Source organism: Chiloscyllium plagiosum, chromosome 29 (assembly GCF_004010195.1).
Source record: "Chiloscyllium plagiosum isolate BGI_BamShark_2017 chromosome 29, ASM401019v2, whole genome shotgun sequence".
In the NCBI taxonomy this organism is placed as follows: Eukaryota; Metazoa; Chordata; class Chondrichthyes; order Orectolobiformes; family Hemiscylliidae; genus Chiloscyllium; species Chiloscyllium plagiosum.
This window is the reverse complement of record NC_057738.1, coordinates 31,235,332-31,251,694: the sequence shown is the minus strand read 5'-3', so window position 1 is coordinate 31,251,694 and position 16,363 is coordinate 31,235,332. Positions and strand designations below refer to the sequence as shown.

Below are 16,363 nucleotides of genomic sequence, written 5' to 3'. Positions count from 1 at the left end.
GACAGCACAGACACGGCACACGTGCAGAAAGGCACAAAGACTGTGGCGTGAACGTCAGCGCACATGCAGAATGAAACTTGCGAAATGATCCCCGCTGGAACTTCGCTATTGCCAACAGAGGTAAGCATTCTCAAAACTCCTGTTCCCTAATTCTTCAATGACATCATAGCCAAACTGCGCTGCTGAAATTGCGTTATCCCAGTACTACCTATATTACCCAACTGCTGTGGGACAGTTGTCAGCTTGGAACTCCGGGATTATAACCCACTTCTATAACTACTAGGCTACCATGCATTAGTGGTCAAGATATTAGGCTAACATCTCTTAAAAATAAATAAATATCATATGGAATTTTAAAAAAAGAAAACATTCTGAATAACCTATATATGATCAATTCGGCTAATTCTTTGAATTCTTTGAAAGACTTAGCTGAGCTCACAACATTAAAAGTAGTTCATGCAAATACTTTAGGAAATAGAGCATTCAAAGTAATCTCCATTGCACATGTAAACAACTTTTTCATACTTCACCTGAAATACTGGTCTCAAGCCATACCACTTAACTGTCATCTTAAAGGCTTTCTTAACTTTCCAGACCTACAGCATAAAGGAACATAAAACTAAGTTACTCTTTGTGACATGAACATGAAAACAAAAATTGAAAACAAAGTCCAAGTTAAAAAGGAATGAAAATATTTTAAATGCTTTAACAGTTGGTCCAATTCCCAACAGTAAAAACAAATCTTGTATTTAATTTCAGATTGTTACTTTACCTCTATGACTGCACCAATGCCAGCTGGAATAAGGACTAATAAACTGGTCTGCTCATCCAAAAGGAAAAGAAATACAACAATAGTACTAAAACATCGCCACAGCACTGTAGGAAAGAACCAGAGGGAGAAAAATGTTACACTCTATTAATCATTTTATTTTTAATTTAGCCTTCTTAAAATTATTGGTCATCAAAAGGTCAAATATATAACACCATCACGTGGCTTTGTTCAAAATACAAACAAATACAGAGGCAAGGATTATAACATGGCGTTTCTTGTCTCTTAAAGTCATTACAGTTCAGAACCTAAGCACTCATGCAGTCTAAACAGGGAGTATACTACTTGACTGTGAAGCCAGCATATAGAAGCCATATTCACATATACATTTCCAATTATCAATCTTCTTTCTTGCCATTCCCCCTATCTTCTTAGGGACAAGGGATCACAAAAATCCAATGATTAGCGCTATTCTATCTCAGAATCACAAACTTGATAAAGATCAAGAAGTGAACCTGATCTCTCTCGTTCAGTATGTAAGACAACTATACTACCACAACAGTGTTCCAGGTCCAAAGGTTTCCAACAAGTAAGTTTACAGGAGTGCAATTTGTTCGTTATACATGATCACCAGTATGATATTGTAAGGTTAATAAAATTAACAATAATTTCATTTCATTGGCCTCAAGTAATTGCGAAGCAAAATTTTATTTGAAAAACGATGCATGTTAATTCACACCTCAAAAACTAAATGCAACAAGTCTGGTAGCATTTTACACTACTGACTAAACGCATGTCAAATCCCAAGTGAGGAAGTATCATTGCTTATTATGAGTGGTAAAGAAACAACAATAGCAGAAATTCAAACAAATTTCAAATCCACTATCACACAGTATTGGTTGTACAGAGGCATGTTATCTGCAGTTCCCTGATCTGACAGTTCAGGTAAAACAAACTTGATGGAGTTTCACCACCAAGGTTTACACTATCATCATTCTTATTATCTTAGCATTTACTTCCTCTATCTGACTAGCTCCTAAACTATGGATGGAGACTTAGGAAAAATTTGTTGCAGTACTAAATGTGTGTTTTAAACTGTGGGACAAGCCCAAACATAGTGAAGACTATAAGTTAGTGAGTGCACAGAGCTGCTTCTGCCAGGAGCAGTACACTGTAACCATTAACTGACAATGAATGCAAATGAAAATTAGATTAGATTACATTACAGTTTGGAAAAAGGCCCTTCGGCCCAACAAGTCCACACCGACCCACCGAAGCGCAACCCACCCATACCCCTACACTTACCCCTTACCTAACACTACGGGCAATTTAGCATGGCCAATTCACCTAACCTGCACATCTTTGGACTGTGGGAGGAAACCGGAGCACCCGGAGGAAACCCACGCAGACACGGGGAGAACGTGCAAACTCCACACAGTCGCCTGAGGTGGAAATTGAACCCGGGTCTCTGGCACTGTGAGGCAGCAGTGCTAACCACTGTGCCACCGTGCCGCCCACTAAAATAGTAGACACTCTTTGGTCAATTTAAGAGCCTCCTAGTTTTAAACATGGATGTTTTAAATAAGACACTTCAGGTACTAACTGCATTTAATTCTTACCTGCTTTTGTTGACATGCCAACCATGCTTTTCTTTCGCCTCCAAAAGCTAATATCATTCTTAAAAGCCAAGAAATCAAACAGGAGCTGCGCAACAAAGGCAAAAAAAAATTAATGCAGAACTGCAACAGTAACTTGCAACAATACAGCACCTTTAATAAAGGAAAATGCCCCAAATACTAAGAGAAACTGGCAGAAATTTAAGACAAAATTTGGGATGGATAACTGAACACACATTTGAAGGGTTATTTCAAGGTAAATAAAATGTAATTCATGCTTGCGGATTGTTCATTTTACTGTCATGTTAGATGCTGGAAACAGGTATTTCCATTCAATGTTACTGCATTGCTTACACATACCCAGCTGTTAAGTACCCATGAATTGACGCTTATATACATTTTGCTTTGAAAATGTTAAAATGGTGATTCTAACTATTTATATAACTTTGAATACCATCAAAGGAAACATTTCATAGACATTTAAAAGTTAAAATGTGTAGAATCAGCAGCCAATGTCTTTAAACTGCAGAATTATCAAAGAATGGCACCAAAAAATTTGTCTCCCTGATAAAACACATCTCCTGGATAAGAGCCCCTTGAATTGTCCATTGAACACCCTGATGAACAAAAACTTTAACAGTGTATTTGATTTTCTGTCTTACCAGGTGGCATACCAAGTGTAAGCATGGTAAACTGGCATCATTGATATACAGGAATGTTCTCACTAACCTTACCAGCTTAATCAATGCAGAAAATGCCTGGTTTACATCTACTCATACTCCAAAGTGTTTCCTAGTCGTATTGATGACGACAGCATGGCTGTATTTGAGAGCTTGAGATTACTAATCACCACAGAGGTCAGAAAATAGTTGCCAATCTCAAAGGCAGACTGAACAGTGTGGTTTCATTAGCTCCAGATTTGATGTTCAAATGAAGTGGGAGAATGATCTAATGCCTTCCGTCAATTTGGGCACCTTGCTCTAACTGTCTCAGCTGAGATCACGAACCATTAGGAGGCCACATGAAAATATAAGGCAGGACAGATCCTAGGATTCTTTTGCTAAAATGCAAAACCTGTCTATAATAAAACATCGAAACCAAAAAGAAATAGCACGACCTCCACCAAGTGAACACTGTTTTAGTTACAACTTACGTGGAATGCTGCAACAAAGAACGTTAAAGCTAAGAAGTAGAGGTTGGTGTCCACAAAGATCCCTTTTACTTCATCAACATCTTTTTCTGTGAAGCCTAAAATGTACAGCGTGAAAAGACAAAGAAAAAGCATTAAATTACTTTATATTTGCTAAAGTAAACAACATTCCTTTCTTCATAAGAATGCAGGTTTGGGAGTTAAAGGGTAAAAGTAGACCTGATAACTTTACAAAATTCAAAATAATTAGCACCATTATAATTGAGTAAAATTATTCAACAGCTGAGTTTTCTTTAGATGAGATGGTACAGCTGTGAGCAGGCATTTCCTACACTGAAGGAGGAAATGCCTCCAGCAGGAATTAGACAATTATAAACACTACATCTAAAACAACAACACGGAAAGAAAATGGTGCCATTTGTCATTTTCAACAATATGAATGTATACTTCCATACCATTCCCAACAATTAAGCACAGCATTAAGGATTGCCTTTCAGGCCTTCTTATAGCCCTTTCTTATTCCTTTAGTTATTTTCTTAATCCACAAAGATTTGAGGGACAATAATTATGATTAATGTAGCAATCAGATAATGACAGTAATATTCCAGCACTTGCACGACTTGCAAAACAAAAAGGCTAGATGTTAACTAAAATATAGTTGAAGTAGTTTATATGAATTCCACAGGTTCACAAAATTACCTACAACATTCTCAATAAAACGGCCAAATTGCTGCTAGGTGTTGAGCACACACTACTTTACAAATTTTCCAATACTGAAATAATGGGTATCTCTAACTCAGGTCCCAGTGTTGGTGCTACAATGCAAAGTCACCCACACGGCAGCTCGAAATCATTAAAGATGGAAGATGTGGCAGGGGACAATTGATGCAAGATATGAAAATGCAGAACTAGTAGAGTAGTTCTTCTGAGATTGCTGCAACAATTTATCTAACGACCAGAGTTTAATTTTGTTTTTGTCTGATGAGCTGTTACGATAGTATTATTATTTAAATGGAGCCTCAACAAGGAAGAGTGTTCAATTCCCTAGGACTGACATTCCTTGATTTGAAAACAAAAAGATCACATTTTTTAAAAAAAATGTCATTTTCAAGGATATGGCATACCAAACCGTTGCAATGAATAGACAGCCTCTTGCATATGGGTCCAAAACCTTAGTTTTCCAAGAGATATTGCATCATAAGAAATTGTAAGAGGTAACATAATCGATGTAGCGTTTATAATCTGCAATAGAAATTTGAATATCAGAAAACAAATTGTTCAGAAAGATACAAAGCTATTGGAGCATTTAAAGTGTTTAGTTAAAAAAAAATCACATGCAATTTCACTTTAAACTATCCAATTTACAATCAGTTCCTGACTGAAAGAACAATCTAGCAGAACTCTACAAAACATAGTAGTACATAAACAAATCAACCAACCAAGTTAATCTGATCATTACTTCCCTCTGTTGATATGTAAATTACAGAGTATAATTTATAGTCATACAGCACAGAAACAGATTCTTCAATCCAATTCATCCATACTGATCACACATCCCAATCTGACCTCGTCCCATTTGCCTGGCCCATATCCCTCTAAACCCTTCCTATTCATATACCCAACTAGAGGTCTTTTAAATGGTAAATTGTATCCATCTCTACCACTACCACTACCATTACCTCTGGCAGCTCATTCCATATATGCACCACCCTCAGTGAAATAGTTACCCCTCAAGTCCTTTATAAATCTTTCCCTTCTCGTCTTAAACCTAAGCTCTCTCGTTTTGGACTCCCCCACCCTTGGAAAAAGACTTGGTATATTCATCCTATCCAAGCTCATGAATCTATAAGCCTCTAAAAAGTCACCTCTTAGCTGCTGATGCTCCAGGGAACAAAGCATCAGCCTATTCAGCCTCTCCCTATAATTCAAACCCTCGAATACCAGCAACATCCACGTAAATCTTTTCTGCACCCTCTCAAGTTTAACAGTATCCTTTCTCTAGAAGGACGACCAGAATTGTATGCAATATTCTAAAAGTGGCCTCACCAGTTCTATACTCAATGTTCTGACCAATGAAAGCAAGCATGCCAAATGCATTCTTCACCACCGTGTCTCACTGCAACTCCACTTTCAAGGAACTATTCACCTGCATTCCGAGGTCTCTATGGTTGGCAACACTATCCAGGGCCCTACCATTAACAGTGTACGTCCTGCCCTGGTTTGCCTTACCAAGATGCAACAAGTCACATTTATCTAAATTGAACTCCATCTGCCACTCCTCAGCCCATTGGCACATCTGATAAAGGTCCCATTGTACTCTGTGATAATCTAATTCATTATCCACTACACCACCTATTTTGCTGTCATCTGCAAACTTACTAAACATACCAATATTCACATCCAAATCATTTATATAAGTGAAAAGCAGTGGACCCAGCACCGATTCCTGTGATACACCACTGGTCACAGCCTGAAAAGCAACCATCCACCATCATTCTCTGTCTCCTACTTTTAAGCCAATTTTTGTATCCAATTGGCGAGCTCTCCCTCGATCCCATGTGATCTAACCTTTTACCAGTGTTAGAAGTCGCCATGTTACAATGGTGGTTAATATGCCTTTATTTTAAAGTTTGCCTTTTACCCTCACAGGGAACAGACCAGAGATTACCATCCAAATCAAAATATATCTTTGTTGGAAATATTGTCATCGTGGCACCTTGTGCGACACAGTGGTAAACTGAAAATTTGCAGTTTTGATTTCCCACATGACGAATTAGAGATTTCAACCATTTTAGCATGGGCATGCCAGATGCTCCCACATCAGGTAGGAGTGACTAAGGGACTCTCTAATACCACAGAACAGCAAGTATTGGAACAGGCTGCCTGGAGACAAAAGGATTGAGGAAGAAAGCATTTAGAAACGTCCCCCAATTTTTGTCATGAAACATATTTGGCAGTAAATGAGCATGGAATGAAGCACATTCTTACAGTGAAGTCATACAGCTGGCATTGCTCAGAAAGAGGCCATTCAGCCCACTGTGTCTGCACCTGCTCTGATCATTTTGACTGCATGCCAAACTCCTGCCTTTTCTTCACAACCAGGTGTATTGTTTCTGGGTATGGTAAACAAAGGCCTTTCCAGTTGCAGGGATGAGATAAAAAAAATTGAACCTACCCTCAAATCTCTCACTCGGTTGCTTAGCTCGTCAACAAACAGAATAGGAAGATACTGCATAGTCCTGCCATGCTGCATCCTAAGATACCAAACAAAACTGAAGTGTTAAAAAGAGGATTGTTGTCATGAAACCTTTAAAAGATCAAAATGTACAATTTTTTTTTACAGCAGAATCCTTGCGCTTATAAATATTTTAGACTTGACTGGTAAAACATTGAGAAACAAACTATTCAGAAATAGGATTAGGCTATTTGGCCCTTCGAGCATGCAACACTATTGTGTAAAATCACGAGTGACTGCCTCTGGTCGCAACCACTTTCCTATTAGCTTCCATCACCCTTGACCTTTTTTCAAAAACCAGATTCTCAACCAGGAATAAATTCAATTAGCTACCTTCCATTTCTTCCTGGGGAAAAGAACTCCACAGGCTAACTTTCCTCAGAAAAAAATTTCCTCATCTCCACCTTAAAGGGGAAACCTCTTATTCTTAAACTATTTTCCTTAATTCTAGTCACCCCCACAAGAGGAAACAGCCCACACTGCCTACTCTACCAATTTTTCAAGGGATATGCATTCCAATAACATCACTCCTCTATCTTCTATACTCCAATGGGTACAGGCCCTCCTGAAATCTCTCCTTATTGGATTCCAAGAATGAAAGGAAAAATAGTTGAGGTATTTGAGCACACATACGCACAACAATTTACTCCACCTTAATGTTTCATGACTTTAAACACCTTTTTCAAATCTCCTTGCAGCCTTCTCTGCTCGAAGCAGAATAATCCCAGCTTCACCAGTCTATCCAGAAAACTCTAATCTCTCATCCTGGGAATCCTTCAGGTAAATCTTGTGTCCTCTCAGAAGTTCTCATGCTTTTCCTAAAAGTGGTGTCCAGAATTAGACAGTATTTCAGCTGGCACCAGGCTGATGTTTTCTACAGTTGTAGCATCACATCTTGACTTTTGCACTTTGTTAATAAAGTCTAGGATTCCATGTGTTTTACTAACTGCTTTATTAACCTTTCCTCCAATCTTAAAAAGTCTGTGTATGTAACATCACCTAGGTTTCCATTTCCTTGCAATTTGCATAAAATCATACCATTTAATATCAATTTCCAGGCTTACCTCCCTCATCTCATCTGAACCAAGTGATGCATTCAGCACTGTCAGCCTTACTAGTACCTCCTCTCTTTAGGTTTAACCTCATTCTGTATCCAGCCAGTCTCTCATACCTTAACATCAGAAAATTCCTATGCTTTCAACATTGCACACTTTGGTCCCTAATCAGTCCCCATCATTCCTGACATGTTTTGTGAATAAAAGATCATTAGATTCTTCTTTATGATAACTGCAGTGTATTCTCATACAAATCTTTACCATACTTTTTACATTCAGCTTGCTCCTCCCTTGCATTATCACTGGCCACATAATTTGTTTTAATAATAACATCCTTTGGTATAAAAATGCATTAATTCTAACAGTTTTTTTTGTTAAATTTTAAGCAACGAGATCAATGCAATGTCTTGGAAATGTTAAGGTTTGCTTTCAGTATCTTCAACTAGTCATAAACTTACAGCTTCAAATATCTATGTACATCAGCAGGAAGTGCAGATCCATCAAAAGTGAAGTTGTCAGCCATAATATTGATGGTGAGTTTTGAACGCCAATGTGCTACAGGCTGATCAGCAACTTTAGTTTCAGCACGACCATCTGCTTCCTGCTTTTGTGGAAGAAAGCAATGATAAAATTAACTCTGCAATAGAAAAATCAGTTAATCATTGAGAAGCTCAAAAATAAGCAGAAAATAGTTTTTCATTCATAGAAGTGATTTGGATGAGAATATAGAAGGCATGGTTAGTAAATTTGTGGATGACACCAAAATTGGTGGCACAGTAGACAGGGAAGGAGGTTTTCTAAGATTAAAAAAGGATCTTGATCAAATGGGTCAATGGACTGAAAAACGGCAGATGGTGTTCAATCTGGATAAATGCAAGGTATTGCACTTTGGTATAACAAACAAGGGTTGAGCTTTTACAGTAGAGCCTTGGGTAGTGTTGTAGAACAAAGGGACCTTGGGGTGCAGATACACAATTCTTTGACGTTTGCATCACATATAGACAGGGTGGTTAAAAAGGTGTGCGGTACTCTTGCCTTCATTGCTCAGTCCCTTCAGTATTGGAGTTGGGAAGCCAAGTTGAGGTTATGCAGGACTTTGGTGAGGTCTCTTTTGGATTAACCTCTTTTAGGTTAACCTCAAGCAGGTATCCAGGAAAGTTAATACAATAAGGAATTAATTCCATTGGAGGGGGCAGGGTGCAAATCCACGAAGCTTAGGTCTTGCCACTGGTTAGAAAAGCAAGAACATCAGATCGCAAGAATATGGTCATAAATATTCATTTGACATTGCTTTGATGGGATGGATGGGGGATGGCTAGAGGAGCTGTAAGTATTACCTGTATAAAGGGGATGTGTTTCCTTTGCTAGGGGCCTCTTTGGCCCGACTTCGCAGGCGTGCGAAGAGGGTCAAAGGGGGTCACCTTACTTGTACAGGCTTTCATAAACTTTAACTGTTTGCAGAAGTTGGTGCGTGCGAATTGCATCTCATGTGTGAAACCTCAGGGAAAAAACCTAACAGCTTGATAATGCACCATACAACTTCAGGACAGTTAGGTTAATATTTGGAAAGGGTGTTTTGAAAACAAAAATGAACTGGATTGTACAAATGGCACCATTTATTGAGATGTTATTTTAAAACACTACAATTCCATACTGCAATAATAAACTTTAAATGTTAGATTCTTTTGCGAACTCAGGGAGAAGAGTCACCACTTGCAGCACCAGGCTGTTTGGCAGGTTACTCGGCGCTGCAACATCATACTACAATATTTCATTACATAAGTCGACCTTAAAGTTAGAATCAGAAACCCATTAAAGGCTAGAGGTTAAACCCATTTCTGTGAGAAATGTTGTGCAGATATGTTGAGCACTTTAGCCGCTGAACCCATTAACTTAAAGAAAATGACCACTTTTGCCGAAATCACTTCTTCCAATCTGAATGTCAGTTTACTGCTAGTTTTAAAGTAAATCATTAACAGTCCACTCTGAATGTGCTGTTTCAATCTATCATTTAGGTGAAAAAGCTCCATTTGCCTAACTTTAAATTAATTATAATGCTGTTTATCATATTTAAAACAGCACATACTTGGGCCTCGGTTTCTCCTGTAATCAGGTTGATTTCCTCAGGTTTTGGTATCATGTATGTTGTAAGGTGCCCAATAGCGTACACATGATTACTGTCATGCCAAGGCAGCATGCCAACATGGTGGAGAAACAAATGAGTGTACAGCGTCCCATTGCTACGGGTTCTCTTTGGTACTGAAACATTGACGATCCTTTGTAAAGATAAATAAGGGTATGTTAACATAGAATGATTCTTAGAAGCATGGTTATTGTATAGCTGTTAAACAAAAGCTATTTTTTAATAATTCTAAAATGATAAATTCATGATAACCCAAGTTTGAACAAAGAACATAGCATTCAAATTGAAGCAAAACTAAATCCAAAGAAAAACTCATTTCACCTCGTCATTTTTAATTTTCAACAGTTATTGCTGAAATGGACAGAACATAGGATTTAGCCAGCTACTGTCCAACTGAACACTTCTCTATATAAAGCAAATACTGAAACATACAATAACTAAAAACTCAATTAAATTTGAGATCTATATCGATGTTTAATCTGTAGATCATTATTCCACAATTATTTTATCTTTCTAAAAAGCTCAGTCATTTGGACAACTGCTAGGAACTACTCATTTAACATAATTCTACCAAAATTCTCCATTTTAAGACATATGTATAAACAACATTATTATTTCACAGTTCTTGCATTAAGTGCATGCCTTTTTCCACACAGTGTTCAACACTTTAACAAAGCTTATTTCTTAAAAATTATTTTAAAAACCTGCATTTACATATAAATTATACAATTCTTGCAACTTGTCCCAAGCAGTTTGTGTTGGTATTTATCCTCTACAACCATAACTAACAGGAGAGAAAGAATATGTTAGCAACACTAAACAACCTGAATAATAACAACAATAGAGCAGAAGACAAACTGATTATCAGTTTATGCTTCAGATAGTAATGATATTTTTACATTTTGGTCAAGATCAATTTCGTACTGTGGTCTCATACTTGGTAGAAATACATGAGCTAACTGCATTTCACTTAACATTCTTACGCTTCCCAAGATAACATTGAAATCAATTTCAAGATCCTCACTTTCAAATCTCCACCAGTCTTACACCACTAAAGTTGGGTAACCATCTGTAGCTATTCAGGGTGACAGTAAGGACAGAACAAAGATAACTGCAAGTTTCAATGGACCCATGTGGAATAAACAAATCCCATTTTTATCTCAAAATATTGACATCAGACTAGGTCAGTAACAAGAAATTTGCTTCAATTTAATTGTTTAATTCACTTGGGCCATAATTTTCGATGTTGGAAGACAGAAGGGTCACACATGCTGCTTAGCAATTTGAAGAGAAGACAACTCCAGATTACACACTGAACTGCATTTCAATATCTGTTTTTGAGCAGCGAATCAGAGAAAAGGAAAAATACCAGATGGAACTCTCTTACTACATTTTTCTCATCATCTCAGGATATACACCCAGTGAAAAAGCAAATCGATGAAACAACCATTCATCGAGAGCGCAAAGATCTACAGATTCTGCTATAGTTGAGGATACAAGTCAACCATTAAACTGTGATCTCAGGTTAAGAAATTAAAACTTTAAAGATTCTTTAACTGGATAACTTTTATTCTCCCTGACACACTCTTTTCTAAACTTAACACCCATATTTGTGCATGTGTGTTCAGTATCACATTAGTTATTTATTCTCTCTTGGGGTTAGAAGGTAATAAAAGAAAATTCTCCTCCTTTCACTCAGGAAAGACTCCTTCATTTCTAGTGAGCTATATTCCAATGAACGGTAATAATTTTGGGCTAAAAACAAAATATAATTATTGGTTGTGGCCTACTATTTAGGATTAACAAGAGGGAAGCTGATTACCCCTCTATTATCTTGGGGTTTTTGAGATTAGATTCCCTACAGTGTGGAAACAGGCCCTTCAGTCGAATAAGTCCACACCAACCCTCCAAAGAGTAACCCACCCAGACCCATTCCACTACCCTATATTTACCCTTGACTCACTGAACACTATGGACAATTTAGCTTCGCCAATTCACCTGAGTGGCACATCACCGGAGCACCCGGAGGAAACCCACGCAGAGACAGGGAGAATGTGCAAACTCCACACAGACAGTCACCTGAGGTGGGAACAGTACTTTTGTAATAGCACTTTTAAATAAGGAATATCAACCTTAACAGAAAGTCAACAAGTTTGAAGTGAATACTATTTACAGTCATCAGGGGAATAAGTAAAAGACATTCTGGATCTATGGAGTCCGATAACCCAAATTTTATTGCATGTCTTACTGGCTCATCTACAGGAAGCAGTATTTTCAAATATGAGAATTAATTAGTAATAACAAAGTGATATTAAACCACTTCCCTGTTAAATCTGTTTTCTGGAAAGATTGAAGAAGTGAAGTAGAATCAGGATCTTTCAGGCTATGGACTTCACCTTTTGCTCACAGGTAAGTGTGGAAGACTCACTAATTCATGGAAGACTTACAGATTGCACAGCACAGTAAAATGCATAATAAAACTCAAAAATAGATACCTCTCAAATTTTGAGTTCACATCAAAGTTTTCCATCTTCAACATTAGGTTTAAATTGGCTCCATCAGTAACACTGCTTTTTGTAGACGCATAGATACTCAACTAAAATACAAATTCAAAAGTCTAAGCAAAGTTTACAGAAAGAATTTTTTTTTTTCAAGGCTGTGTTTGTGAAATAACTATTAATAAAATGCAAATTTTTACATCAGCCAGATAAGCAAACCAAAGCATATCCAGCACACCGGGAGTGCACATAATGACCATCACAACACTAAATATCAGAAACCTGCAAATAGTTTAAAAGCTCTTAATTGTTAGCATAATCAGTAACACTTTATATGTATTCATAACAATTCAAGAATGAAAACTCATAGCAGCTCCCATTCAATAATCCATCTCACTGAAAACAAAATGATGGCACCAGAACAATTGAGATGCAGTTTCAAACATATACCACCATCAACTTATCATCCAGGCAACCCGATCCTATTTACAACTGCATTTACTTGCCAGGTTCTGATTTTTAAATTTTGCCATTCTAAGATTGGAAAGGTCGTTTTTTTTAACCCTTGTTTGCGGCAAAGAGCCATTTGTAATGCCTTGGCTTGGACCACTCCTATTCAAATGGAATTGGATACTTTCTCAGCACAATGCTGCAGCTGACCTCAACATCGTTTGACATACAGCATTATAAAGTTGAATGCTAACAAGGCAACCATAAACGAAGCTTCCATTCACTCATTGTACGACCTAATGTGTACTCATTTTAAAAAACACAGGAACTTCAACAAAGCCTTCAACCACGCTTTGTTTACTTACACACATTCAAAAAAAAAGTCAACATTGTAATGTGTGCTAAAAATGTGGGGCTCTGTGGCACAGTGGTAGTGTTTCTACCCCTAGATTAGGAGGCTCATGTTCAAGTCCCACCTACGTCAGAGGTGTGTAATAACATCTCTTAACCCATTGATCAGATAAATAGGTTTAAACCATTAAAGTGAGTTGCAGCATTGTCCTGGCAAATTGTGCAGTCAATTTTAATCCAGTTAGGCCACCTCGATCAGGACTGAGGATGACTTGCTTCCTCTTTGATTCAAATGATTCCAAAGTAGATGATAAGTCCAGTATTTGATCTGCTGGTGTTGCTGTGTGCAGACCAGTGATGAAAATGTGTTGCTGGAAAAGCGCAGCAGGTCAGGCAGCATCCAAGGAACAGGAGAATCGACGTTTCGGGCATAAGCCCTTCTTCAGGAATGCAGAGCAGTGATGCTCTGTTAGTTAGATTTTACTCCACTGCCTTTAGCTGTGTCAATAAATCAACGCAAAATTGAAAAGTAGAGAATACAAGTACTGGAAATTAAACTGCTAACATGGCTACAAAATTCACAGCTGCTAGGCAAAGTTCAGTAATACTGGCCACTAGTTTTCACTCTGAACAATGGCTCACTTCTAAGTCAAATGGGTGGTGCTCAAATCCAACTATTTGAGCTCAAGTCTAGCCTTACACCCCTGTGAGAGGATTGCATTGGGAGAAAGTGAGGACTGCAGATGCTGGAGATCAGAACTAAAAATGTGTTGCTGGAAAAGCGCAGCAGGTCAGGCAGCATCCAAGGTTCTCCTGCTCCTTGGATGCTGCCTGACCTGCTGCGCTTTTCCAGCAACATGTTTTCAGCAGAGGACTGCATTGCTCAGCTTCAAGCCCCCAACTATGTTAGGTGGATATGAGAGATCCAATTGCATTAATTCAAAGAGCAAAGGTATAACCTTCAGTGTACTGGGCGGATATTTATTTGATAATCACTAAGAACAGTTTGTCGTTATCATTTTACAATTGTCATTATCACATTGATCTTTGTAAGAGAATTCTGTGAGCTAATTGCTGCTGCATTTCCTGCATTGTAACAGAGACTATACTTCAAAAGTTTTAATTGGTTACTAAAATTTTGTGCGAATGCAAGTATCCTTGACTTCTTGGTTTGTAATGTGTGATCCATGCACCAGGTGGATCAATAAAACAAAATTAATTTCAGCTCATGTTACCAGCGCAGGATTAGTGATAGGCTGCAGGATAATTGTACTGCGATAGAAATCTAATTATTTTCTGTCAAACTGATGCTCTCATAGATCGATAATTTTAAGCCACTTCCATCTCTGATCACATTGTATAAAATTTGTGGAATTGATTTTCTTTAATTAATTTCTCCATATTAATTATCAGATGGAAAGAAATTAGGAATTCATAGCCAAGTGTACATAATAAAAATACAGCATAAACACATCAAACGATTCAATCATTCAAATATTTGCTTCTACAAGAAGGAAATGCTGCAGTATAATCCAAATGTAAACTTTTAAAAGCAGGACTTGTATAGTGTAGTGTTGAAATTATGAGAACTGTTGCTACAGTTGAAGACATGATTCCATTACTCTTTGGAGTTGTTCATAAAATGTTAACATTGCATGGCTATTTCAGGAAAGTGTCAGTTACAAGACCTCCTCCTTTAACAACTATTCAAAAAAATTGCCACTGATGCAGTTCACAACACAAATAATTGATTTTCAGTTAACCAGAGGTCCATGCACAAAGGAAAGTGACAACTAGCCAGGTTCTCACTGCCTCTAAAGATAGTTTTTTAAATCATGATTTTGTTTACCTTTGAGGGAGCTACTGGTTTAAAAAGAACTGCACATGTTCTAAACAGTTTGCAAGTTGCCTCTCCATAGCATAAATGGAAAAATATCAACAGCAAAACTGATTGTGATTGCAAGTATTATATTCCTCAGATGTCTTCAAAGCATTCCTAAAGAGATTAAAGAATTCATGGCTTGTTACAGACAGAAGATTCATTTGGGAAGATACCAAACACAGACACTTCATCAGGAATATGCAGGGGCAGTGGAGAGTGTATACAGACCTCCCAACACCCCACTGACCTGAAACTCCACGTATCACTGCTCTACACATAGCAACCATCTGAATATCAAACACTGGACTTATCACGCATTTTGGAATCAATCAAACCAAAGCTGAAGCAAGTCATCTTCAATCCTGAAAGAGATTGCCTAAAATAATTCAGAATAGTATTGTGAAACTGCAGCTGCACACTTCTGAAACGGATGCACTATCACAATATTTCATTATCAAAAAAAAGTGTCTAAAAGCAAAATGAGCTTTTAAAGCATGGCAAACTGATGTCTAAATCTAAAATATGGCATTTAGAGAAAAGTCATCAGCTTAACTGACATCTGACACGTTGAACAGTGGAGGAGAACCAACTAGAGTGTGCAAAAAGCAAAAGGCACTGACCTGAATTCTAGGATTAACAGCTAGATAAGGCTTGATGCAGTTCTTGTTCTTGGGGTTAGCGCAGGGCTTGGTGTAAACTATGCCATACATCACCCAGCAAGTATGTAAAACATAGGCAATAAATACCCCCACAATCAGGGTGGTAAAAGAGGTTGTCTTCAACCCAAACATATCGGGAACAGTTACGAACTACAAAAACCGCACCATCTCTGAGTTTAGAAACAGACGTGACAGGTCAGGGTGCTAAACCATACTAGCAGCTCCCCCTCTGAGTGGGAGCACAACCACACCAGCTCACACACTCTGCCTCCACCTCCATTGCTCCCTCCATTACTGCCTCCACCTGGTAACCGCACCGACACACACACTTCCGCCAGGACATGACGTCACCACCACGCGCCGCCGGATGCAGAAGCCAACATGCGCACACTCCGCCGTTAACTTTCAAACTGAGAGCGCGGGAGCACGCGCTCATACCCAGCCCCAGTCCCAACAACCGCCGCACGCCCCCACAACACACTTCACCCCCATCCACCCCTCCCCCACACGCTCCCCAATACACTCCACACCCACTCCAACCCCAACCCCCACCCC

The 16,363-nt window shown here is 38.3% G+C and overlaps 1 protein-coding gene across 2 annotated transcripts in view; it reads right to left on the bottom strand.

Moving 5' to 3' along the window:
• clptm1l (CLPTM1 like) overlaps positions 1–16,162 on the bottom strand; it is a 29,345-nt gene extending 13,183 nt beyond the window's left edge. Inside the window, exons 1-10 of one of the 2 annotated variants that reach the window (XM_043719415.1) lie at positions 15,770–16,162; positions 12,464–12,564; positions 9,912–10,101; positions 8,284–8,426; positions 6,711–6,789; positions 4,660–4,777; positions 3,539–3,633; positions 2,389–2,473; positions 773–876; positions 531–596 (exon numbers count right to left, since the gene is read on the bottom strand). In XM_043719415.1, coding sequence (XP_043575350.1) covers positions 531–596; positions 773–876; positions 2,389–2,473; positions 3,539–3,633; positions 4,660–4,777; positions 6,711–6,789; positions 8,284–8,426; positions 9,912–10,101; positions 12,464–12,564; positions 15,770–15,940 — 1,152 coding nt within the window. In that variant the 5' untranslated portion in view covers positions 15,941–16,162. Of the gene's footprint in view, positions 1–530; positions 597–772; positions 877–2,388; positions 2,474–3,538; positions 3,634–4,659; positions 4,778–6,710; positions 6,790–8,283; positions 8,430–9,911; positions 10,102–12,463; positions 12,565–15,769 lie in introns of both variants that reach the window. The other variant, XM_043719414.1, reaches the window with a different exon arrangement.
• Positions 16,163–16,363: the final 201 nt, after the last annotated feature.